At 39.2% G+C, this 25,752-nt stretch overlaps 3 protein-coding genes across 3 annotated transcripts; all 3 read right to left on the reverse strand.

Annotated features, from left to right (window-relative positions):
* Nucleotides 1-594: 594 nt before the first annotated feature.
* Nucleotides 595-8,035, reverse strand: si:dkey-197j19.6 (wiskott-Aldrich syndrome protein). Its single transcript, XM_036569582.1, has 8 exons — nt 7,914-8,035; nt 6,384-6,533; nt 5,580-5,666; nt 5,197-5,284; nt 3,749-3,836; nt 3,292-3,619; nt 3,118-3,175; nt 595-925 (listed from the first exon to the last, which is right to left on the reverse strand). The coding sequence occupies exons 1-8, from the start codon at nt 7,989-7,991 to the stop codon at nt 885-887; spliced, it is 918 nt and encodes a 305-aa protein (XP_036425475.1). The 5' UTR covers nt 7,992-8,035; the 3' UTR covers nt 595-884.
* A 1,548-nt stretch (nt 8,036-9,583) lies between these two features.
* si:dkey-197j19.5 (EF-hand calcium-binding domain-containing protein 12) lies at nt 9,584-11,348 on the reverse strand. Its single transcript, XM_036569664.1, has 4 exons — nt 10,923-11,348; nt 10,280-10,487; nt 9,926-10,115; nt 9,584-9,809 (listed from the first exon to the last, which is right to left on the reverse strand). Exons 1-4 carry the CDS (start codon nt 11,346-11,348, stop codon nt 9,584-9,586), a joined length of 1,050 nt encoding a protein of 349 aa, XP_036425557.1.
* A 2,664-nt stretch (nt 11,349-14,012) lies between these two features.
* On the reverse strand, nt 14,013-25,271 carry uroc1 (urocanate hydratase 1). The gene is made up of 19 exons (XM_036570837.1): nt 25,001-25,271; nt 22,913-23,043; nt 22,053-22,146; nt 21,804-21,863; nt 21,136-21,264; nt 20,929-20,990; nt 20,713-20,779; nt 19,633-19,776; nt 19,120-19,208; nt 18,347-18,409; nt 17,460-17,639; nt 17,175-17,272; nt 16,856-16,928; nt 16,227-16,416; nt 15,882-15,980; nt 15,691-15,790; nt 15,531-15,612; nt 14,862-14,961; nt 14,013-14,453 (listed from the first exon to the last, which is right to left on the reverse strand). The coding sequence occupies exons 1-19, from the start codon at nt 25,124-25,126 to the stop codon at nt 14,316-14,318; spliced, it is 2,025 nt and encodes a 674-aa protein (XP_036426730.1). The 5' UTR covers nt 25,127-25,271; the 3' UTR covers nt 14,013-14,315.
* Between the last annotated feature and the right edge of the window lie 481 nt (nt 25,272-25,752).

Below are 25,752 nucleotides of genomic sequence, written 5' to 3' on the forward strand. Positions count from 1 at the left end.
AAGCATAGTGGGCTTAAATAAATTAGTCCAAATGGATAACGATTCTACGGGGCATGGCACTTGGAGTAATATATCACAACACATTTGACAGAGAATTACACATTGGCTGAGTGAATCTGTAGCTTGGGCTACATGTAAATCAGATTCATTTTGGCCAATTCATATTTTTCTTATGACCTTTTGGTGATGCATTAGTTCTTGGGTCTGCAGGAGTCCAAAACAATCCACTACTAGTCATTTGCTAACAGCAAGTAAAATGATGAGGATGCCTCAAATTAAATATCATTTTGATTCCTTTTTTCTGTAAAAGAGAGGGAGGTCTCAGCCCTACCATCCCATTTATATCATCCACCCCTGCTGGTATGGTAAATAGGTCAAGTGACTCTGTCCAGGACTCAGGCCCAGATGTTGGGACTAAAAAGACATTATATTTAATGAAAAAGATATTATTTTCCACTCTTCCAATGTAAACTTGTGAAGGCCAACAAAGAGGACCTAACACATTCACATTAAACACATAAAATCCTAGCTTGAAGTAACACATATCACTCAAGGTCTTCGGAAGGTCTTTATTTTCATCATAGTCTTAATATGATCACGAGAAGAGTGAGTCAAGCTGATTCACAGACACATGCATGCAGCATTCATATACAGCTGCAATCTTCTATCACTTACTAATTGCAACATCAGAACTTGGCAGGTAAGAAATGTAACTGATTTTATCCTGCAGCACCAGCAGAGACCATGAATCAAATCAGGAGCAGAAGTCCTCTAATGTGCAGTGTACTTATAAAGGTTTTGAGAAATTGTTCTACAATCAGATGTTAAAGCAGAAAAGATTAAGCTGGAACAGCCGTGTTACATTAGAAGATTCGCAGTTGATTTTACTGATCTTCCTCATAGTGAGTGTCTGCTTGCATGTCAGCTAGAAAGACAAAGAAAAAACATAAGCATTTAAAGTGATAGCTTAGAAATAAAATCAAATTTGTACAATTTTCTCCTTACACCAAATGTAGTCTATCAGCCAAGGTATGTTCAATATTTGACGTTTGCTTCTTTAATTTTGGATTGCTGGAGCTGTGAGTCTACCCAACTGTGCAAACTGCTTGGATATATTATTACAATTTCCACAAACCATGCTGAGTTGTAAACAGTATGACATGCAGCTATCTATAAAAATAGTATATATATATATATATATATATATATATAATATTTTTATAGACAATTTAAAAAAAGTACAGACAAATCCAGTCTCTAAGATGCAATGTAGACTTCTTTTTTCAATTTTTATAGATAACAGCAGTGGCAAACCATGACTATTAGTGCTAGACCTTCAGTTTGGACCATAAATGTCAAAGAAATTAAAAAAAAAGAAAAAAGCATCTCTATGATAATGCTAATTTCCACTGGCACCCCTATGGGATTCTAATAGTATGCTTGAGCTAAGCTAACAGCGATTCACATGAACATTTTTTGGCCATTCTAAAGACATCCCAAGTTTTATTTGAAGCTTATACCATACATATCAATATACATTTTTGCTTGTAGCAGTTTTACAGTGACTCCTTGTTTTAAAGAGTTTTAACTCCTTGTTTTGAAGAGTTTTCTCTGCCAGGGCAAATTTAAAGAGCCATTTAAATAGCTGCTGTCACTGTTTTCCATTTCTAATATCTGACTGAAATTCTTTGGTCAGATTACCTCTTGTATTCACAGTTAGTGACATATTTAGGACTTCTGAAAGGCCTAGAGTGATTTTTTGTCACAAAATTGGTCCCACTCATTGTAAATCAAAACATGATAGGGTGATTCTACTGACAGTTCTAGCTTAGCTGTATCTACCTAGATACAACATAGAAAAAAAAGATACATTTTCAATCAAAAAAGTATTACTACAATGCTTTCATGGTTCCAATACAACAAGAGTGATGATACTATTAAAAACAATAAACTTGTTTCTTTTGTTTATTTCATAGAAATCATTAGTCCTTTCTTCCCCACTGGATAACAGCGTTGGTTCACCACCCTTGTCCCGGAATACCCCGTGGCCTGCACCTTTTAGTGACTAGTAACTAGTATCTAGATTGTATCCTGATAAGATTTTTGCCACATGCATTTACACTTGGTAGACATATGCGTGTCTGATTGGTCAGACTGAAACCCGACTGCTGTGTGGTACAGAATATGCAAATCTGCTTGTTCTTTGGAAGCCATTCTCTGAGAGCTGTTTAGATATTTGTTTGAATTCTACACAGTTCCTGTAAGTCATCTGCAGTTTGTTTTGCACAGTAGTGTTTTTCCATATTGCTATTAAACATTTAGTTTCATCTGGTCACTGACCATGTGCGTTATCTTCTACCCAGACATAGATCACGCGCCCAGTGACATACTGCAAGGGGAGGAGTTTCAGTTGTACTGGGAGGAGTTTTGGTTATTGAATGTGTCTTTTAGAGACGGATGTGTTTACACTGCAGTAACATGGCTCAAATGCGTCTCAGACCAACTGAAGTGGTTTGTGCATTTGGATTTGTATCTGTGCGTTTACACTTGCATTTTTACATGACTTGGCCTTATCCAGATAAAATCCTGATACTCAAAACGCATGAAGTGATCAGGTACAAACAGGGTCTTAGTGTTATCAGTGTTCCCAACACACCTAATCCAACTAATTGGCTAATTAACAAGCCCATCCTGAGTAGAAGTGGGAGTGTTAGGGTACGAAAACACTAAAATGTGCAGAGCCGGGGGTGCTCCAGGACCAGGTTGGGGAACCTGTGGGATAACAGTATGTTATACAGTGTCGGAAACCTTATAATGAAGTCTGTTGAGATTACTTAATATCTGTACATAGTCTGAGGCAAGTGTATGATGATTTAGGCATGCAGTTCACATGATGCTAATTGCTTGGGTATTAGCTTCCATTTAGCTCATTAGACTCGTAGCTCCAGTGCAGAACTTAAGAAGTAAATCTTGACCTCAACATGTCTCGTCTGATTGACTACATTTCTGGTAAAGTTAGAAAAAAAATATTTCAAATTAGAGTAAGGCTGGACAGTGTGTACGTGTTTATATACTTATACATGCTTGTGTTTATGAGAGAACAAAGAGCAAAGTAACCTGTAAACTTCTGTAGGCTTCTTTGACGCTTCAGTACAGCAGAAGAATAATTTCCTCTCTATAGTAAAATGAAATTTGCGTATACACGGTCAAATATGCAGAGTAATGTCATATACTGTATCTGTACCGAAATGTGAAGTGTGAGGTCACATAATAGAATTGCTGTTAACTTACTGGAGCAAAGCTAGCACTTTTCCTTATTCCTGCTGGGTTTATTTTGGGGGCTGGGTAAGGTGGAGGGAGTGGAATGGAAAAGCTGCTGGCAAGGTTAACATTGTGACCGGTACCAGATGAGGCTACCCTTGGATTAGAAGGGATGGGGGGCAGGGGTCCCTTCTTCTGTGCCAGAGAAACAGATGCAGCATTAGGGCTAGAAAGAGTCTTTGAAGAAATAGTTGATTGACTAGTTGGGGTAAAACTTATAGCTGGTTTGATCCCTGGTCCCACTGTTGTACTGGTCATCCTCAAGTCAAAGGGGGGTGGGGTTTTGGGGGATGGCGACCTATGTAAGATTGTGTAACTTAGTCAAGCAGGTTAGAGCCCAGAACTAAGATCTAATCAAGTCATCAGGTATTTAAAAAACTGAGTGGATATAAGTGCATGTATGTATGTAACTGTGGACATTGCTCACCGGCTCTCTTTTCCAGAATTCAGCTTTTCCCTCAGCAGCCAGCCAGAGGCAGAGTCCAGACTGTGTGTGCGCATGAAGACAGGGTGTGCTACAGGACACATTTATAAATTTCATTATATTATTGTTGTAATGTCAACAGGCCAACAATATTATAATCCCTAGGCAACAATATAATAGTCCCTAGGTGGAGGGGGCCCTCAAAGGACATAGGTAAAAAAAGTTTGCCCAGAAATGTGTGGAATATCTGTACTACTTAAATGTACGCTAAATGTATGTTTAACCAGTGTAAAAGAAGTTACACAGACAGACTCAGATTCAGACACAACCAGCCAGTAACCAGCATTTTGGGATGAAAGGAACACAAACGTGATTGATTGCGAAGGGAATGGTCAGTTTTCACACAGTGGAGGAAATTTACTTCAAAGACTTTGTTGCTATTGAACTAGAACCCTTTAAGGACCCATACCTTACATTTTGTTGTATTTTATTTTTTTCCCCGGAGGTTCGCTTATAACATTTGTTATAAGTTTTTATGTACCAAAAACACACACGCATACATTTTCTAAGCCAATTATACTCCTAGTCACGGGAGGTGCTGGAGCCTATCCCTGCGATCGCTGAGCAGAAGGCTGTACCAAAACAGTCATAATTAATGTTGTTCATCCCTTTGAATTAAACAGGCAGTTTTTGGTACGGTGACTTCTAGACTATATGTAAATGACTTCTGTTCTGATTGGCTGCTCTATATTGGACGTCATTCGAAAAGCAGTTCAGGTTGAAACACTCCTTTTCACTTGAATGAGCAGGGATAAACTGCATGAGTGTGAATAGGCAGATATATGTAAATGTATTAGTTTTCATGACTTTGACAAAGTCTTTTATTTCAAAAAGCTTTTTTTTTTTTATTCTTCATGATTTGAAAAGGGCGGATGCCGTTTATTTTGGAAATTTCATGATGAACAGGCTAATAGAAATGGACCAAAAAACTTGTGTTTGTCCTTCTCCAGAAAAGTTATCATTTTAGAGATACAAGGTTTTGTTTTAACAACAAAACCTGCTTGATCATCAACCTCGTATCTCAATTTAACTAATATTTGGCCTTTTTTTTACATAATCTGTAAACCCCAGCTGCCCTTTACTTTGTGTGAAAATGTCACAATAAATGGAAGGATAGAAATGGTGCAAAACGTCTTGGAAATAAATCTTTTAGCGTTAACTTCCATTATAAGTTCCTTATGTTTTTTTCTTCTCCTGAAAAGTTACCATTTTGGAGATACGAGGTTTTGTTCCAACAGTGACAATATATGAATGTCTATTTGATTGCACGTCCCTAGTTACAACACTGCTATGAGCATTATTTACCAGATTTACAGTATGCCTTCAATGTGAACACAAGTGTTTGACTAAATATATACTAAAGCAGCGCTTCAGGATGTTGTTGGTCAGACCTCTAGTACTCTTGATGCACTTTTGTACAGCACCATAGAAACGACCAGCCTCCTCCTCATCAGCAAAGTTCAACCCAGTCCGGCATTCCTATGGTAAAAGAAGGACAGGCATATATACATCACAAAGACACACATAGGGTAAATGTTTTCCAATCTATTCTAAAGCAACTGCCCATTGGTTTCTATTATAACTGTGTTTGAGTTAGTGGGTTTTCTGTTCTTATTTAAGTGCAGGGAAATCATTCTTCATGGTAATCAACTGCATACTACAGATAGAGCAGATAGAAATTAGGTTGGGAAATTCTTAAGTGTTCCTTTTAACATACAGTCCCACACAGGAAAAAGGGAAGAAGGCGAAATTTAGAGGAAGCTGTGTCACTAACATCACCAGGGAAAGTGTGGAAATAGGGACGGGGCGCTAAATACTCAAACGGTGAGTACAGCTCCTGCTCCCAAAGCAGCTTTGCTCTCTGCAGACAGAAACACAGAGATATTACTGCTATTACATTTACAGTCAGTACTTTGGTTAAAGGTGCATTGTGTAAGATTTAGTGGCATTTAGTGGTGAGGTTGCAGGTTACAACCAACTGAATATGCCTCCCTCACCCCTCCAATTCCAAGCATGTAATAGAACCTTCAATGGCTGTCAGGTTTTCTGTCATTGCCTGTCCCAATTTCATTTTGTTTCTTCACTTTTTCACTTTTGTGATGATGAAGATTCACCCTCCCTCGCTTTTTCTTGTGCTATAGCGCCACCACATTCAAGCTGCCACTTCAACGCACAACACGAAAGGCACTCCCTGGAGCCGGTGTTCCATCATGTTCTGTAGTAGTCAGTGGACTACAATAGAACATGGCGGCCTCTGATGGAAGAGGAACCGATCCCCATGTAGATATGAAGGGCTCATGCTAAGCTAACAAAATACGAGTCAGTTTTGTATACTATATTCCATTTCTGCAAAAAGATCCCACTAAATCTTACACAATGCACCTTTAAGATAGTCATGCATTAGAATATAGTCAAAGCTACCGGATAAACAAAAGAATCTGTCCAAATAAAACATTATTTAATATCATCATATCAGTAATGTACTTATACATAAACTCAGACCAATATGAACATGAGTTTGATGGGTATCTGTGTAATAGAATTAGGATGTGTTCTTGCTTGTGTATGTGTATGTAACCTTGACGGAGAAGAGTCGTATAAATGATGATTGTAATTTTCTGTCCTGCACCAAACACACAACTCCACAGCTGTGAAATTTCCACTCTGACTTTTGACCTTTACAAGCTGCAGTCGCCATGAGTAGCTGCACCACAGCACAGGCAGAAGCCTGAAACACACACACACAACACAGTCAGCTCCATAATTATTGCCGCCCTTGGTGAAGACAGATAAAAAACATTTTGAAAAAAATGTCTTTTAATTAAAGTAAATTTAGTCTAAGAAAACGAAAACCTTTATTAAAGTCTTTTAACAACTGAAGCATGTTCTCATTTGTTTTTAACTTTTTTAAAGTCCACTTGAGTGTTGAGGAACTCTTACATAGTCTTCCATGGCTTCTTGTTTTACTGTGGTATCAATATGAGGTGACACAGAAGCCAAATTCCTTTAGTCATTCATCAACAAGAGGAAAAATAGAGAATATGCAAAAGATATGAGATAAAAGTTTGTACTAGCTATATGCCAGAAAATGTCTATATCCACTGTTAGAGCAATAATTAAGAAGTTTAAAACAACCGGAGCTGTAGTGAACCTCCCTGGAAGAGGACACAAGTATATTTTACTCACACGCACAGTGAAGAAAACGGTTAGAGAGACAAACATTTTTCCAAGTTAGAGTCATAGTTAGAGAGTTGCACAGCTAAAGATGGTAGCATTTGGGATCACCAATTCTCCAAAACTACAATAAGATGCCACCTCCATGCCAGCGGCATATTTGGAAGGTGTGCCAGAAGAAAACCTTTTCTTTCATCTAGCCACAAACCTAAGCAGCTGAAAATTGTTATACGCTACTGGAACTGGGTTCTAAGCACAGGTGAGCCAAAAATAGATCCTTTGTAAAAAAAAAACAAAAAAACATATTGTTTGATAAAGGTTTTTGTTTTCTTAGATTGAAATTAAGCATTAGACTTTTTATCATAAGATTGGTCTAAGATATTTTTTCATGACCCTTTTTACCCACCCAAGGGTGCCAACAATTATGGAGAGCTGGCTGTAGCAGTAAATTAATACTGCGTGTTGTTTTTGCTAGTAAAATCAGTTATGCAGGAAGAGAGCACAGTGCAACACACAAACTATCACAAACAAATCAGCCTCTAAATAAATGCTGTCTGACAGACACATTTACATTTAATATCCTCTTATACTGTGTGAGAGCAAGAAGCAGAGAAATTCTTTATGTTTTATTTTTACATCCTTTATTATTTAGAAACTCTAACAGCTGCCTCTGTCCTTACTGTGTGGTTAATTTTCAGTAATTAACCCCTTAAACCCTAATGACCTGCACATTAACCCTCACTTTAGTTCTCCCCTCTCATAACTATATAACCGTCATATTAGTTTTATAATACTTTCTGAGCAATAGTCGCTGAATACCTCACAACACTTAAAAAGATGACAAATGATAGAAATCAAGAACAGAACATGGAGAGTGAGGTAGAGCAGAATAAAGAGAGTTAGAGGAGAATATAGTGAAATACTGAGGACTCACACTGCAGTCCTGGCCTAGCATGTTGAAGAGGAGGCCATTCTCACGAGTGGACAGAAGTGAACTTAAAACCCGCGACATCTTTTCTACCCTTTACCTACAGCTGATCTCTCTTTTCATCTATGACATTCATGTTTGTGCTGAAATCTACATAGGATTATACAAATACAGCACGCCCACATACAGTGCTGTGCTTCCTCATGCAAATCATTGGTGCCATGTTCAGCAATACTGCTTTATTATCACATGCAGCACACACACCAATACCACCAAAAGGCTTTTTAAAGTAATGTCATGATTTCCCAGCACTTTTTGACTGAATTCAGGCTGGTTTTATTTGAAAAAAAAAACAGAATTACCACTTTCTCTAAACGCACAGACAACAGACCTACAGCTACAAAGAGAGAGACAGTTAAACTCAGTAGCAGATCCAGTTAAAACCTCCACTTCAACTGGAGTGCAACTTTGTGAGGTGCAGCCCACTAATCTTTTTTTTGCACAGTTTATGCTGCCATGCTATGTAAAATTTACTACACATGAGCTGCATTATTCCTAAATAGCTTAACCATTTTGAAGTTAGGTGCAGAATGAATATCTTATTTCAGTCCATTGTTTCACCTAAAAAAAAAAAACAAAACAAAACAATAAAACACAGTGCCCCCTAATACATGATAGACTGTATTATATATTTAATGTAAGCATGGACATATGTTTTATAATTTGACATATCGTTTTAAACTTGTTTTGTTCATATAGATGGTTTAATAGGTTAATACATATATTTTATCGGTTAAGATGCTTATAGCCTATTATACACCTGGGCTTTTTGGAGAGCACCCCTTTGCCAGCAAATAACCCTCCAGCCATGAAGTTACAGAAAAAAGTCATTCATTATTCACTGCTTAAGGCTGGCTGTATAGTTAACTGAATGGAGAATGAACACAGAACAGCCAAAATATTCATCCATAACCTTGAAAATTTGAGCAACACTAGAACATGACTGGCACTGTTTCAGTAAAAGGGAACCATTTTGTACACAGGTTTGGTCTCTCACAGTTTACAAAAATGTGTCTGTACTGTGTTTAAAGCTCTGATAATATGCTCTAATAACCACTAAGTATCTTGCAAATACTTCTCAAGGGGATGTTATTGCCAAATGTCAATTGCATGAATTTCATCACATTTTGCCCAAACTATGACACACATAAAATCCATTGAACTGTACACGACTGCTACTCATATATAAGACAGAAGCATATTTGTATATTTTATATCATTCATCTTTGACAAAAAGAGCTGTTGTACCTCTTAAATGTTATCCATGAGACAGCCAGAGAACTGTAATCTAGGACTACTTTTTTGCATTGTGCATGGTAACACCGCCATCTAGTGGTTAGATTTATTTTAATCAATCTTCGTAAAGGCTCTGATTTTTGTAATCTACAGTGTGTCCTTAGTTTAGCCTCAAATGAATCAACATGCATGTGTGAATAGGTCAATATTCAGATTATTTGGGTTGGAGAACTACAGCCCTGCAGAGTTCAGTCTAAAGTTAATGTTACATGGCTGGTCCAGATCATTTCAGCCTTTTCAGAAGAGTAAAGTAGGTTGCACAGTATCACAAAAGACTCTAAAACATATAGGTCTTGTGTGCACTGATGTCTCCAGAGACACTACAATATATAGGTCTTGTGTGCACTGATGTCTCCAGAGGTGAAGTATCCTGCTTGATTAACAGGCCAGTGTCCAGGGCTTGGAGTTGGGGTGTGTACTACGAGCTGAAACAGCGCACTCTCAGGATGGTTAGACATCACAGGCTGATATAACTGCACATGACCATCATGGCCTGGCCAGAATGCGTTAGGGTCAGCACGCCGGGTCAGAGGCTGCCTTCTGCTCCTAGTGGGTTTGAGAGGAAATAATGATCATGATGTTAAGGTGCAGAATGTCAACTTTAATCTGAGTGTATTTACATCTGTATGTGGTGAACCACTACATGAGTCACCATCCCTTACCTCTCTCTGTGGACTTTATGTAGCGTTGATTCTTGTTCCTCCTCATTCTCTTCTTTTTTTCCCTTTTGAGAAGAGTTGCTGTAGGACACTTGTCCCCTCAGACGCTCACCACAGCCCAGAAAAGCGCTCGAGCTCACCTGCCTCAATGCCAACCCCTTACACCCACTTGCATCTCCAGGGTGCAGAAATACTTGGAAAGAGTGAGAAACAGAGTGTATGTGACTTTGCTTAGGATTTAGTGTTAATGGGTATATGATAATAATTTAAGGAAAAAGAAAAAAAACATAAAATAATACAGCTGCACTCATTATATTTGTAGATCAATAGAAAATAGAAAAATAAAAATATGTGTACCTCTCTGTAGTGTGGTGGGGCTAATAGGCAGCTTATGTTGTTGGCACTGCTCCAGAGAGTCTAGATATTCTCTCAGACTCTGTCTCCTGAAGCTCTCCACAGCCTTGCCTGTATGACCACCCAGAGTGGATGGGTAAGAGTGGGTCTCACTACCCATTCTGACCATTTTTAGACTAGCCAGAACCTCCTCATCTTGCATGGCTCCCTGCTGCAGCTCAGACATCAGGGGTCAAACAGCAAAGGTGAGACTGTAGCATCCTAAATATATATGTAGATTTACAGCCATGTGCAAAAATTTGGGTGCCCTGGTCAATTTACATGTATTGCAGATTTTCTAAGTGAACTTAACACATTCTCTACAGAGAACACACTTCTGCACAGTTTAAGCACAAATACTTTATTTGCTGAATTTAACATGAATTGTAGGAAAAAAATAATTGTGGCCTGTGCAAAAGTTAAGCTTTCATGTTTTTTTGTTTTTTTTTTTCAAATATGTTCAACTCAGCAGATAAATAGAAATTGTGCACTAAAGTATGCAGGAAAACGCCATATTTACGTTTGTTGTTATATATATATATACATATATATATATATATATATATATATAGAGAGAGAGAGAGAGAGAGAGAGAGAGTGTGTGCACCTTGCCCATGTCACTTAGGTGCAGAGGTGCAGCTGGGCTTTTCCTCGTTTCTCTCCTCCGATCCATGACCTCGTACTCCAGCTCAGTGAGGGTGGGTTTGCTGTCCAGCCACCCATCCAGCTCGCCCAGGCGGTCCAGCGCCCCGCGGAGCGCCCTCCTCTCTCTGATCCACTCTGCCAGCTCCGCGCCGCCCTCCCCCGTGTAGCTCGGCTCTCTGCGGGCGGATCCCTTTGCAGAGACCTCGGCTGGGACAGGAGGAGCGCGGTGGACCGGGACAGTGAACTTCGGCATCAGGGGCGCCACCGTGAGGCGCTCCCTGCATTTCGGCGGCCCAAAAGCGCGACAAGCCATTTTAAAGAAGTAAGTTTGGAACAAATCTCTCTTCTTTAACCGCCTGAACTCCTCCTCCAGCAGCGGGTCCTCCATGGCGAGCTGACCTGAAGGGAATGATCCTCTAACAGTCTGCGCGGGCTGCCGGATCCTTCTTCGAGACTTGAGCGCCAAAAGCTGAGGCGCTGTACTTTGCGCGCGTATCCATGGCAACTAGGCTACGAGTTCTGCAGTTTACGTGTGTACTTCTGACAACGCAGGGCTCTGTAGTTTACGCGTGTATCCATGGCAACAGAGTCTGCGGCAATCGGACCTTCGTCCTACATTTCACAAAAGCTAAAGGCAATTAACAGGTATCACCAGTCCTTATACCTTACTTGTGTTTACACGTTTCTGAGTATTTTCAAACGATGATGTTTTCACTTTTACTGTCTGGCATTTTATGCAGTTCCATTATACTCATTCACTTTTTCTAATTAATTAGCATTTCACTTGTGTTTTATTGTTGCTCAAACCTCACATTCGAGTTTCTTATTTCACACCAAAATTATCCCGAAAAGAGAAGACCACCTAAGAAACCTCTAAGTACTTTTTACAGCGACTCAGTTTGATTTTAGTAAGTATTTTCTTTTACTTCTACTCGAATTAAGTAACTTGAGTGACGAGGCTGAAGTTGGCTTCTTATTTAAAAAACTACACCACAGGATAAAGTGTGGAATTAGAGAGACCATAGAATATGGGGTGTTGGTGCTTGCTGCTTTTAAGCTTTGTTTGCACTCAAAAATGTCTTGTTATAAACTAGAGGGCGCTCCCGAGCGAGTCTAACATAAATAGTTTCCTATGGAGCTTTAGTGCAAAATCATGTGCCGTGTCCAAACCACTACACCCTACACTGGAAAATCTGGATCACTATATAAAGCACTGTTATAGAGAACAGAATTTGATGGTAGTAAACGATTTCAGACACTACTTCATTCAGGTTTGCTCATTACAGCAGATTCCATTGCATAAACACTATAAACATCAGGCCACCAGTCCACTAACCGCAGAGTTTGACTCATGACACATGAGAACAACTAACTTAGCCTACATCTGTAACAGGTCTGAAGAGACGTCTGTGGAGATGCTGCCATTGCTGCTGGGCTTGCTAATATTCAGAGAAGTTGCACGAAAATCTTCAAACCAAACAACACAGTGCATTATGGGTATCCTAGGATAAGTTGTACACCACTTATTGCGGTGCATTGTGGGATTGTTTGAGTGCACTGGTTCTTCAGCACTATGTCTTCGGACACCGCTACAAAACAGCAGAACCCATAAATAGTGTAATAGTGAACAGGGTACAATTTAGGACACAACTATAGTTTGTTAGTTTGCTTAATTTTTTTTTTATTATTATTATATCCTCCTTATTCTTATGCTCCCATAATGCTTGAGTAACTTATGGCCCAGAAGCTCCAGCAAACCATAAATAGACAATATGGTAAATTCTTAGTATCCTAACATGATGGAAATGTGGGAATAAATAAAATATATAACATTTATGGTTGGGATGCTCAAATGCTTGTGTGCCGATGTTTGTAATCAATCTCTCAGCTGAAACTTGATCCTGTGGGAGAGAAACACTTTAGTCAGAGGATCCTATTGATAGCCTGCCCAAATTATCAGTGTTAATAAAGTCATTTAATTTTTACTTTTTGTGTTTGCACTGCACCTGTGATGGACTGGCAACCCGTCCAGGGTGTTTCTTGCAGTGAGCTAGGGATAGGCTCTAGTACCCCCTGCGACCCAGGAGGATAAACGGCTGAGAGGATGAGTGAGTGAATGAGTGTTTGCTCTAAGCATCAGATACAAGCAGAGATCCATAAAGCAATACCATTACATAGCTGTTTTTTTTTTTAAACAAGCACTACAATAATACTCCTTGTATGTTCAGCATGGTTAGTGTCAAGCTAGCAGCATTAGCTCAGCTCTGTATTGGATTTTGATGTCGCCTCTAGTTTAAATACAGCATTTTTACATGTTAAGCCTCATTATTCAGTAACTACAGGGACTTCAATGCAAACTGGTTGAGCTATTCTTAGATTATAAAAGTGTGTAATAAAACTTCTATCCTGCCCAAAGCTTGTAACAGACATGCAAGTAACAATTTTTATATGTCTCAGTTTTTCAGTAACTCTTTCTTTAAAGGCTTGAACTTGAAGCCTGTCTTTTATTATTGTAGTGTTAGCCAGTTAGCTGGTTCACTTTCTGTTGACTTGCTCAGCCTACTCTAGTGAGGGCAGAATATAGCCAGTTATAAGGAGAATATGAAGTGTAAACTAGTTAAAGCGAGTCTTTTTGGAGCAAACTCTCTTGCGGGTGTCCTCTAGTGCTTTTACAGTCATATTTTTGATATAACGAAAGAAATGGGTAGTGGCCAGGCTCCCCTTAGAGTGGCTCTGATGTAACTTAGGAAAGGCCCAAATCACAAATGTTGGTAGGGGTGTGACCACATTAATGACAAGGCATGCTTACCTTGTTATCACAAACCATGGTCAGATTGTTATTGGTGACATGGTCACAAAATGCAACCCCCCAGCACAATTTGACAAAGTGACTTTGACCTTGATTCCCTTAAATGCAAAGAGCTGTTCCAACATTGACCGCTGGCTTCAGGTAGCCGGTGGTGATAACATTTGCCATCACATTTTAGCTCCTAGTCAGCATATAATACACTTATTTCACATTTAATTTGACAATCACAAATGGACACATTAATAAAACATTCCACATTTATTTGCTTTTTTTAGTCAGCAAGCAATTCACTTACACATACACTTAATATTGGCAGCGCGTTTATACAATCCATTTATATCCCAGGCTTTTGCAAAGTTTCATAGTATGAATCTACTCAAAATGTCTTGAGCTGATTGGCTTATTGACATAATTTACTGTATACTGTGCAATAACTCTGGTGTGTAATGATTTAAATGTTCTCTAATGTGTACTGAAACTATTGCATGAGGTTCAAAATCACTACATCACAGAAGTGAGATGGCATGAGAGAGTAGTGTAGTTCTATCAGTGCAGTGCTTTGTACAGTATATGTTCATCCTGTACATTGTATGGCATGGTGACTCTCAACTGTGGCTGATCCTCCATGGTGAGCTGGACTGTCTCATAAGCGTTAGCGTTTCCTGACCAACATCTCCGAGCCACCTGCAGAAACAACCATCAGTACAAAGAGTGTGGCCAAAACAACTTTTGTTTTAATGGACCACCACAAAATTGTATTTAAGTGTAAAAAAGAACAATTAAAATAAAAACTGCAGTGACACTGACATAGTGGTGGTGTGGTAGCCTGGTCCTGACCATTGAAGAACAGGGTGAAAGGGAGCTAACAAAGTATGCAGACAAACATATGTACTACAGTCTGTAATTGTAGAACTACAAAGTGCTCCTATATAGTAAGTGGAGCTAATAAAATGGACAACGAGTGTAAAAACAAGGAGGTAGTTCTAACAAAGTGGCCAGTCAGTGTATGTTAAAGAAGGTTGGTATGTGACACTGGAGCATTTCTTATATATGGACTACCATGTCTATTTTGCCAAGCACTCATTCACTTACCCCATTAGATACATCCCAGTTCAGCATCGTTCTAGCTCGCTTCCCAGCCTCCTCAGAGCCATCCAGAACCAATCCAAAGCCTCCATTCATCACCTCCCCCCTGAATTAAAAGTAATCAATATGTAATCACTACCAATAAGAAATAACAGTTATCAGTACAGACCTGATCACCCTAAATACTCCAATTAGATCACCAGGTGATACACTATATGTCCAAATGTTTCCAGACACCCCTATAATTAGTGAATTCTACTTTAAGGTGCACCAAATGCTGACACACGTGATTCAACTGCACACACACTGCTTGTACAGTCTCTATAGGAAAGCATTGCTAATAAAATGGAACACTGTAAAGCTGTGGCACATGCGCTTAAGGTCAGCGTGTCCAACACAGAGGGGTATAAAGCCCCCCCAAAGCATTAATCTACCAACATCAGTTCCTGACCTCACTAATGCTCTTGTGGCTGAATCAAGTGCTCACAGTGTTCCAACATCTAGAGTAAAGCCTTCCCAGAAGAATAGAGGCTGTTGCTGCAGCAAAGACGGACAAACTCTCTATTAATACCATTGACCAGCAGGTGTCTATAAACTTTTGAACATTAAGTATATCTCCAAAAAATAATATAGCCAGTAAGTACTCCTATAATGTAGCAATGAAAATTGCTTTACCATCCAACACCACCTCCATTATGCAAAGCAACCCATGTGGCACCACGGAATGCATCACCAATAACATTCTGCACAGCCATATCTAAAATGCAAAGAGAGAAAAAGATTTAGATAAATAAATACATTTAGACAAGATGCGAGTGGGTTTCAGTGCGTGTACCTGCACAGAAGGCAGACCCATCATAAATGTTGGATGTCTCTCTGAAAGGGCTGTCTGTGCCACTGACATCATGATGATCTCTGCTGATCACCACAGGAGCCTAGAAAAAGAGAGAAAAGAACCTTAACTGCCACTTCAATATCCACCATATAGTATTAATGCATTGACTGTGTGTGTATATTGAGTTTTACTGTGACTCTGCCATCTGCGACAGCTTTGTTTATAGCCAAGGCGATGGATACTCTTCCCCTCTGGTCTGAGTAGAGAATACGGGCCTGAGAGCCCACCACCTACACACAGAAACACGTCATCACAATCATCCACAATGGGTGTTATGAGAGAGTGAACATTTTTAATTTTGGATTTTTATCCATTGATAATCATACCATTTTTAAATGTACCACTATTGTATTGTATCAGCATCTAATTGCTTATTACTCATACAGTGTCATAAGGAAAGTTACATATGACTTATGGCACTGTATATGGAGCTGTATTATTCACTACTGAACCAAATCATTCTCTTTGTACTGTACCATGTTGTGTTTCCCAGCCTCACGGATCCAGCGGATGTTGTCGCTGTACTGCTGCCGAATCCTCTCGGTTACAGAGGCACTGATCTCTTCAAGCACAGAGGTGGCGATGTCATCAGTCTGAGCCAGATCAGCTGGATTCCCTGAGGTGCACACCCAGCGGAACGGTCCGAACCCCAGAGAGAAGATATCACTACACACAAAGGGCAAAGGTCAAAAATGAGTACTGGAGTGAGAATAGCCCTGTCCCAGTTGGCACATTTGCACTCTTGCAATCCTCAGTTGCATGTGCATGCAAGGACTATGAGACTATAGGGCAGAGGTCTTCAAATCTGGACGTTGAATTCAGTTTCTGGTCCTGGATCAGAGAGGAGGGGTTTGTTTACAGTTGCCTGACCAACATAGCAGAGAAGAAGGTATTAAGATGAACGTTAAAAAGCATTTGTTTATTAATTAACATTGTCATTAAGCTGCATTATGCTTGTAATCTAAGTGGACTTGCTAAGGATTGCAGTGCTTGTGGCACTATTTGGGACAGGCCTGATAAGTGAGATGTGTATGTGTGTGTGAGTGTGTGTGTGTGTGTGTGTGTGTGTGTGTGTGTGTGTGTGTGTGTGTGTATGCTGACAAACCCCATTATGTGCTGGACATATGAGGGATATTTAAACTCTGTAGCTCCTCCTCCGCTCTTCTCCACCTCAGCACCTGGGAGAGACAGCAGCATCATTATTCCCAAAAGTTTGAATTGTTGACTTCTTGGCTTGACTTTTGTATTATGTAAGCTATGCCTACACTTAAACCCTAAATGTAACCCTAACCTTAAACTCCACAAGAAACCAAAATGAACTGTTATATCTTTGTCACTTTTTCAATTAAAAGCTATATGTTTTGTAAAAGGAAAAAAAAACAGCCAAACAGCTTCCAGAACAGCTTTGTGGCGGTAATACTTGCCTGCTCTCTTAGCCTCCAAAAGGAAGGCATTGCCATAATCCCAGAAGTACATTCCTTCCTCAGACAGCTTATTAATGGCTGCTACGTGCCTACGAAGGCTGCAGACAGACACAATGGGATTTTCAATTTGGTACTCTGGTCATTTTGGCTCAGTTTACTGCAGATACAGTGAATGAAGTTTAATTTAATAAATATGACATAAGAATGTTTATTAATCATTTGGTTTGTGGAGGCCCTGTATGGCTGTTTTCTCTGTGTCAACGTGATTCTGAAGTGTTTGAGTACCTTTCATGCACAATGTTTCTGAAGCGCTGAGGGTCAGTGTTCATGAGCTGGTTGGCTTGTTCAAAGCTAAGCTGGACTGGGTAATATCCACCACTAAACGGGTTGTGCAGTGATGTCTGATCAGAGCCCAGATCCACCAGTAAATCTCCTGTTCGCTCGTACTCCTCCCACAGACGCTCCCTGAAGCACAAAAAAACGTGCGTAGATCGAGAGTTGGGAGGTTTACTGGTTTTAAAGTTGTACCATAGTACAAAACCCAATGATAATCACATTAATTTAAGATATACAAGCTTGAATCCTATCTGCAAAGAGTTGGTGTGGCTGCAGGTTTTCCTCCGAGCCAAGATGGGACACACCTCATACATGTAACCAACTGTTTGAAGACTGAGATTAACTGAATAAACAAGTGGAATCAGGTCCTCCTGCTTGGATGGAATAAAAACCTGCATCCATACCAGAGAGTGGATAAGATTGCTGACACCTGGACTACAGTCTCCCTGCAAAGCACATGACAGGGCAATACATGTTTACGTAGCTATAATCTGAACTGTAAAAATCAGTGGTGATGTTGATAATATCTTATTTAAACTGTAATTGATTTTTGGCATTATAAAGAAATGTGAAAGGTTTATTTAAAAGTCTATCAATATAATAGCAGTGGTGAAATGATTTTGAAGTATATTATTGCTTTTAAACATTTTCAGTATATTTTCACAACACCACGACAATACCAAAAACTAGGATCATCGATAGGACATTTTCATATCGCCCCACTCCTACACATGTGCATAAATGGTAATAGACCTTTAATCAAGCACAACCCTCTCAGACTCACAAGGAGAAATGCTCAACACACAACACTCATGAACTTGTACACTGACACTCACCACAAGCCCACAATGTTGCCATGGTAACCTAAACTCAGGGCCATCTTTGACCTTCTGGCCTGCCTGTAAAAGACAAATAACATTTTTTCTTCTCATTTTTACCTATTGTACATTTCTTTTGTCTTTATTTCATTTTTGGCCAACTACTCTCTGAATGATAAGGATTTTTTTGTTCTTGTTCTGTTAAACTGTTTATCACATTGTGAATGACCTCGCTCACCGGATCAAAGTTATAATCTCAATAATTGATTATTATAGATAGCAGAACTCACAAATCAAATGATCAGAGCAGATGGTATTAGATGGTTTATTACTATTCTAAAGATTGGAATCACTTATCATATTACTGATTTTGTAACTTACTGACTGTTTTTATTTTACTGTAATTTACTGTAATTATGCATTAATGTATGAATGATCCTTTTTTCAGGTCAAGTTAGCTGACTTAAGATGTGATCCCCACTTTTCAGATGTGAGGCATTCAGGATGTTCATTTTATTATAGCTTTGTTGTAGATGTTATACAGCTTTCATCTACAGCTAGATAACACACATTAACACATCAATCACCTACAACTCTGTTCAGTATTCTAGAGATTTTTTTTTTATTATTTTGATCATCATATTTAAACCATGTGTACATGTATCTGCAATTGGCTTTGTATTATTAAAAAAAGAGTGAAGAGTTCCAGAAATGTTGTGCAGCCTGCTAGAGATGGTAGCTCTGTGTCTTTGAGGATGGGACTGGAAGAGCGTGTGTGGTGTGTGTGGTACCTTATGCGCTGCATGCAGTGGTCAAGGTCCTTAGTGATCTCCATCAGCCAGCCTTGCTCATGCCTCTTCTTCAGAGGAGCCTCATCAACCTTCAGGCAGAACACAGCTTCAATTAAGATTCATGAGAAAATATTGAGGAAGTACTATGTTTCTTATTGTGCTTACATGGAACTTTGGACAATGCTTGAACTTTGGGGGAGGCTAATTCCTGGAGCGCCGGTGTCCTGCATAGTTAGGTCATTTTCCTGCTCAAACACACTTGATTCAACTCAATGCCAGGTTTAGTTGTTGTGTCAGAGCAGATAAATCCACAAACTAGGCTGGACTCCAGCCCTCAGTTCCCCACTTTGGTTTACAGTTGCACTCAAGCTGATCAGTACTGCATGATGGCTTGTTCATGCTAACTAAAACCTGAGTAGTCGCTCCTGAGCTGCACTGATTTGTTGGTTAACATTGGTTATTAGTTGGCAGGTTGATTAGCCTGTGCTAATGCATAATTTCTGTTTGGCTGACCTCTGCAATGACCCCCACACAGCCAGCAATGACAGCAGCTTTGGCCTGTGCTCCACTCATGCCACCTAGTCCAGAGGTCACAAACACACGACCCCTCAGGTCACTTGTGCCAAGGTACCTCCGCCCTGCGTTCAGCACCGTCAGCTAAACACCCAGAGGAAGAAGAGAGAAAAAGTCTCTATTTCTGCTTTTTCTATTATCAGCTCTAGATGAAAGAATTAGTATCATAAATTTGGACAATCACAAAGTCATAGTTAAACCATTTAATTATAATTATGAAGCTGATTCTGGTTCAGCATCAACTGAAGTCGCCTGGTAACCATAACCTATGTCAAGGAAGGACAAAAGAAGAGAAAGAAAGGTAGCAAGGAAGGAAGGAAGAAAAATAAAGGAAGGAATTAAGGAAGAAATACAAAAAGTAGAAAACAAAGAAAAAGAAAAATGGCAGAAAAAGAAAGAATGAGATGAATAAAATAAATAAAATATCTGCGGAAAAACTGATGAAAAACAGTCAGTATATAACATGAAGTTTAGAAAACTTCAATTCAAGTTTAATAAATGATGAAAAAATTGAAATCAGTTGCTTTAATTGCAAGGATGGAGGAATGAAAAAAGGGACAAAGTTGGAATATTCCACCATTCCGAGTCTGTAGGGAAATTTTAACTAAAATAAAAAGTATAAATGTTCTGAAAATTAAAAATAAGTAGCACAACTCTTGTTGAAATTATCTACAAAATGGTGTTTGAACAACAAGGAGAAGAAAAAGAATAATAGTAAATAATGCACTGTAATTATTTACTGAATGTTGATGTATTTTATCATATCATATTTTTTTACCATTGAATTAAAGAAATAAACCACCTGAGGTCATGCATTACAGTGATTTTACCCTGTCTAAGAAGGTTTTAGGCACTTATTTCAGGATTGGCCTCTTGTGACTTATAGCTTTTTCAGTTGTTCTGTCTATTTGGAACTGATACAGAGCACTCCAAATGACTAAATTACAAATAAACTAAATCAAATTAAGATTTGAGACAACAGTCTCTCTGCTGAGGTCTGTTGTGTGGCATGTTAAATACCAAAGTTCCATGAACAATCCCCTGAGGGCCGATGTAGCAGTAACTTCCTGCAGTCATCTGCCCGTACCTGACCACACATGCAAGAATCAAAGAGATTAATACAGACAATAAAACATGTACACAAACAGATCTACATGACCATAAACATGTAACTCTATTACATTTACATTTTACTGTATGGTCAATAAGGTAGTAAGCTTTAAAAAACAATCTCACATGGTGATTCCCAGAGCAAACATTTTCTCGTAGCTCTCCCTGGAGGAATAGTTTGGAATGACCTGGAAAGAAAGAGAATACTGAGAATACTGCACTGCACTGAGTCTGAGGGAAAAGCGCAAATGCACTCAACATCAGGCCAGATAAATTATGCACAGATTCGCTGAACTGAGTGATTGGGGTGGGCAGTGTGTGTGTGTACGTTACCATGCCGTTGGTGATGACGCAGCGTGGGGAGGAGAGCAGGCTAGGGAAGAGACCGAGAGGATGACCGCTGTACATCACCAGAGTCTGCTCTTCACTCATAGTGCTCAGGTAGTGAAACACCAGCCAGAACTAAACACACCGACATACAAACATTATATTATTATACACTCTCTCTCTTTAATTCTGTCTCTTTTCCTCTCTTTCTGTCTCTGTCTTTCTTGCTGTCTGTCTCTCTCTCTTGCTCTCTCTTTCTCTCTAACTCTGTGTCTCTCCCTCCCTGCCTCTGCTTCTCTCTCTCTCTCTCTCTCTCTCTCTCTCTCTCTTGCTTTCTAACCACTTACCATATTAACATGTTTTGTTATTTTATATACTTTGGCAACAGATACGATGTAGATTTAATTACTGCAAACTGTTCGCCAAAAGGTATTTTTACATATTTTTAGTAACATTACAAGATTTGTACTGAATTCTTGATGCCATACAATGTTCTCAGTCATTTTAGAATCTTCTATGGCTCTGTTCATCATTCTGGACACCTTTAAAATTTCTTATTTTTGATTTGTATTAACAGCCTCTTAGTGTCCTATTAATTATATAAAAGCTGTGAATTTGAACAGTTGTTTATGATTGTTGAAAACAGTTGAAAACAGTATATATACATATACTACCTGTGCCCAGTTACTGAACACTTGTCCATTTCCTCCGTAGGTGACGAGCTCCTGTGGAAACTGAGCAGTGAGAGATGTGAGTAAGTGATTCAGATGATTGTACAGATGCCAGTGTTTCACACACAGAGCCCAACTGCAGGATTTTCTCCCAGAAAAATATCATTAAGGTCAGTGTCAAATAACATGAAGTGTGTTCCTGTCAGTGCAGGTAACATTGAGAGGGGTGTACATGTGTGTGCTTATGCACACCTGAGCTACAGCAGGATCCAGATTGTTCATGATCATGTGCATGATGGCTGCAGCATGACGTGTCTGACAGGGGTACTCATCAATAGGATAGGCCCTGCAACACACACAGATATAGGGTAGGTGTGAGGACCTGTTTTAGACCATTATGCCAAACATACAACCACATCAATATTTAAATCTTTTTACATCGTGAAATATCTCATCAAAAGATTCACACAAATGTATCAGTGAAAACAATAATATGAAAAATATTATAACCCTAATATCCAGGTCACAGATTCACATCCCTTTGTGGTACGCAGCATACCAATAAAGACACATTATATGTCCAAATGAATCCAGACACCCCCTCTAATTAATGAATTCATCACAGGCAGCTTATAATCTCCATGGAAAAACATTAATAGAATGGAATACTCTGGAACACGTGGGTCTAAGGTCACCATGCCTAATGCCAAGCACTGGCTAGATAGGCCTGTCCTGTGCAAACTCTGGAGCCAGAGTATAAAGCCCATTGGGCTGTGGATTGGTGGAACTGTGTTCTCTGAAATCATGGAGCTCCATCCAATACCTTTGAGACAAGCTGGAGTGCAGTTTGTGATCCAGTTCCTGACTTCACTAACGCTCTTGTGGCTGAATGCAATCAAATCCTCACAGCAATCTTCAAACATTTAGTGTAAAGCATTCTCAGAGGAGTAGAGGCTGTTACTGCAGCAAAAAAGGACAATCTCCCTACTAAAACTCTTGCTTTCAGAAGAAACACTGGATGAGCAGGTGTCTACAAACTTTTGGACATATACTGAATTATAAAAGATATTCTAAAGTGTTTATGACATACAGATTAGTCTGTGTATATATACCTCATACGTATTGAAGGGCAGAAACGATACATGTAGATGTGTCCATACTGCCTGAGCTCCTGGGCAAACTCTGGAGCCAGAGTCGAGTGTAGAGCCGGAGGAAAATATCTCAGAGCGTTCCTCAGGGCCAGCTGATGGAGACGGCATGGACCAGGGTTACACTTCAGTTTTCTGACCCATCATGAAATGATGATGTTACATAACCTGCAATCCATTATGCCTTGTTCTCTGTTTGTTATTTGTCGTCTTCCTCTCTCTCTCTCTTTCACGCACACATACACACCCCTTCTTTCTCCATCTGTTTACTTCATCTCTTATCTTCTCTAATTATTGACAGGCCTGTAAACATTGTAGAAAAGCTCCAGAGAATTCTGTATGTTTTTAAGTAGGGTCTGTTAGCTGACCCACAAGTCCTCTGAAAGATTTGAACACCTAACCTTTGGACCCCAAGCTCACTGCACAACTGCAAACGAAATGGCAGAGATAAATGAGTCCATCACGGCTGACTTAAAGTGTCTAAAGTACTTGTTCACTACTGAAACTTATCAAAATAAATAATCAGAGTAATGATGAAAGGCGTTCAATAAAGAACAGTAAGAGGCTAAGCCTTGCACATTGCTTGTTTTTTAAGGACATCTACCTTTTTAAAAGTGCTTTTAGTACATGAGCAAGTTTTCTTGTATGTCCACAAAAATGTAAGTAGAAAATTTGTAATTTCTTTTGCAAAAACTGAAACCTCCATAATGCCCACAAAAGAACTACTTTTGGTTCCTAAAATATCTTTCAATCAGATCAGTGGTCAACACTGTCAATTGCCCAGAGCCACAGTATTTCACATTTTGGCCACATTTTGGTCACTTGTGCTAAATATTTTTTTATTTGTATTTTCCCTTTTAACAAACCACCAGAACAATTTTAATTTTTACACAACCACACCAAGCTTAAATAACAAAATCACTTCTTTTCACTCTTGCATGCACGATACACAGCCTGCTTGGTCAGACATGGAACTGACCAGTTGAGACAGTCTCAGAATTTGTCAGTTGTAACCACTTCTGTATCTAACATGCCAACAATGCCCTCTTTAAGGTAAGTTTAGTATAGGTTATTAACCCCTTACATGGCAAGGTTTATTACACATTTCTATAACCTAAGAATAGCTCAAACAGTTTGCATTGAAGTCCCTGTAGTTACTGAATAATAAGCCTTAGTATGTAATATGCCTGGGATTTTAAGGTGTTAATAAATATTTCCTTTTTCAAAGCAACACCTGTCTGTTTTTTGGTACTGTAGTGTGCTTGTTGTTTGTTATTACAATGAATATGATAAACATGTTTCTTTAATTCTGGCCACAAATTCTTCATTTTGACCACACACTTCATTGGCTTGGTGGCCCAAGTAGCCAGTGCAAAGTCTGATTTCTGTCTACACCTACTTTCAATGGACAGTTCTTTAGAGAATGATTTTGTAAATGAGATCTGAGTGTAAAGAACCTTTTTAAACATTTAGTATGTTTAGTAAAGAATTTCCACATAATGGAAACATTCTAGGAAGAAAACTTAAATGGGTATAAAATGTTTACACTACGTGGGTTTTAAAAAGTTCTTTACACTCACAAATCTCCTCTTCAAACATGGTTCTTAAGGGAAGCAGAAGTGGTTCTTCTAGGGCACTAATCAAAGAACCCATTGTGGCACCTATTTAAAGAGCATAAATGCCCCACACATTTTATCCCCTTGTGATTTTACTGCTTCTCAGCACTCAAACTTTTCTAAAGCCTAAACCAACTTTGGGCCAAATAAGTTTCAATATGTGCTTTTAACAATAGTTTAGAAAAGAAATCTGTCAAATCATTGCAGGTATTTATTCTTCCTATATTTGAATTTCTGAAGTAGGAAAGTAGTGTATTCTAAACTTTTGATTGCTAGTGTAAATGCACACTATACTAATGACATTTTCAGAGTGGCTATTTGCAGTAAAATGTTCTTTTGCATGACTGGTGTCCATTTATAGTGAATAATGAAGTACTCACAGTTAAAGGCTTAAAGCTTCATTATTAGTGAAATATTTGTTGATGTAACAACTCACCCGCTCCTCCTCTGCAGTGAGGTTTGGGGTGCGGACAGGTGCGTGAGGCACATTGGGGTCTCTGCCACGGTTTGGTGGAAGAGGGTTCAGAGGTAAACCCCCACAAAGTTCCTTCAGAGTCGCCATCACTCCAACTAGTAGAGCCGGGAAGGTTGATAGGAATGGCTTGAAAGAAGTGTGAAAGAAAGAAAGATAAAGAGAAAATTATGATCTGTGAGAAGATTATGGATTGTGCGTTCTGACTCAAGAGTCTACTCTCAGACAGATAAGGCTATATAAGCCGCTGTCCTGCAGACCCTGTCCTCCACTCCCCTTCACTTCATAGGCCAGCTGAGGCCGTTCCCCTCCAGCTTCATCCAGTCAGAAACTGAGGATCTGTCACTCAGGTAAATCATTGATTGAAGTGAACATGATGTGGCAAGCACCCAGAACCACAGACCCCTTGTTAATACAGCATGAATTTTTAGCCAGTGACCCAGATACAAAGACCACGTACATTCATATACACACAAATGTCACTGCTCATCAGCACAGCCCCTAAAATTTTGTTTGACGTTATTTAACAGTACATTTAGAGATTTGTTTGACTTTAATTAAATTTTTGAATGGACTTATACATGGCATGCAACATCAACATGTCTATCCTGAAGTCCTGTTAGAAAAATTCATATAAACATAAATCACCTTCAATGCACAGACTGAGTTGAGCTGTCATGGTTGGCTGTTAAAATTCTCCCATAGCCTCAGTACCA

The sequence above is a fragment of the Colossoma macropomum genome, unplaced genomic scaffold (genome assembly GCF_904425465.1).
Source record: "Colossoma macropomum unplaced genomic scaffold, Colossoma_macropomum, whole genome shotgun sequence".
Classification (NCBI taxonomy): Eukaryota; Metazoa; Chordata; class Actinopteri; order Characiformes; family Serrasalmidae; genus Colossoma; species Colossoma macropomum.

Coding starts and splice junctions, on each gene's coding strand:
- si:dkey-197j19.6 (XM_036569582.1), bottom strand. CDS start 7,991: ATGTCGCGGGTTTTAAGTTCACTTCTGTCCACTCGTGAGAATGGCCTC. Junction 6,534..7,913: donor TGCTAGGCCAGGACTGCAGT/GTGAGTCCTCAG, acceptor TGTGTGTTTCAG/GCTTCTGCCTGTGCTGTGGT. Junction 926..3,117: donor AAGCCTACAGAAGTTTACAG/GTTACTTTGCTC, acceptor TTGTCTTTCTAG/CTGACATGCAAGCAGACACT.
- si:dkey-197j19.5 (XM_036569664.1), bottom strand. CDS start 11,348: ATGGAGGACCCGCTGCTGGAGGAGGAGTTCAGGCGGTTAAAGAAGAGA. Junction 10,488..10,922: donor ACCTAAGTGACATGGGCAAG/GTGCACACACTC, acceptor TCTGAGCTGCAG/CAGGGAGCCATGCAAGATGA. Junction 10,116..10,279: donor CCCCACCACACTACAGAGAG/GTACACATATTT, acceptor ACTCTTTCCAAG/TATTTCTGCACCCTGGAGAT.
- uroc1 (XM_036570837.1), bottom strand. CDS start 25,126: ATGGCGACTCTGAAGGAACTTTGTGGGGGTTTACCTCTGAACCCTCTT. Junction 19,209..19,632: donor GTGTGGGGGTCATTGCAGAG/GTCAGCCAAACA, acceptor TTCTGCCTGAAG/GTTGATGAGGCTCCTCTGAA. Junction 15,791..15,881: donor TCGCAGATGGCAGAGTCACA/GTAAAACTCAAT, acceptor CTCTTTTTCTAG/GCTCCTGTGGTGATCAGCAG.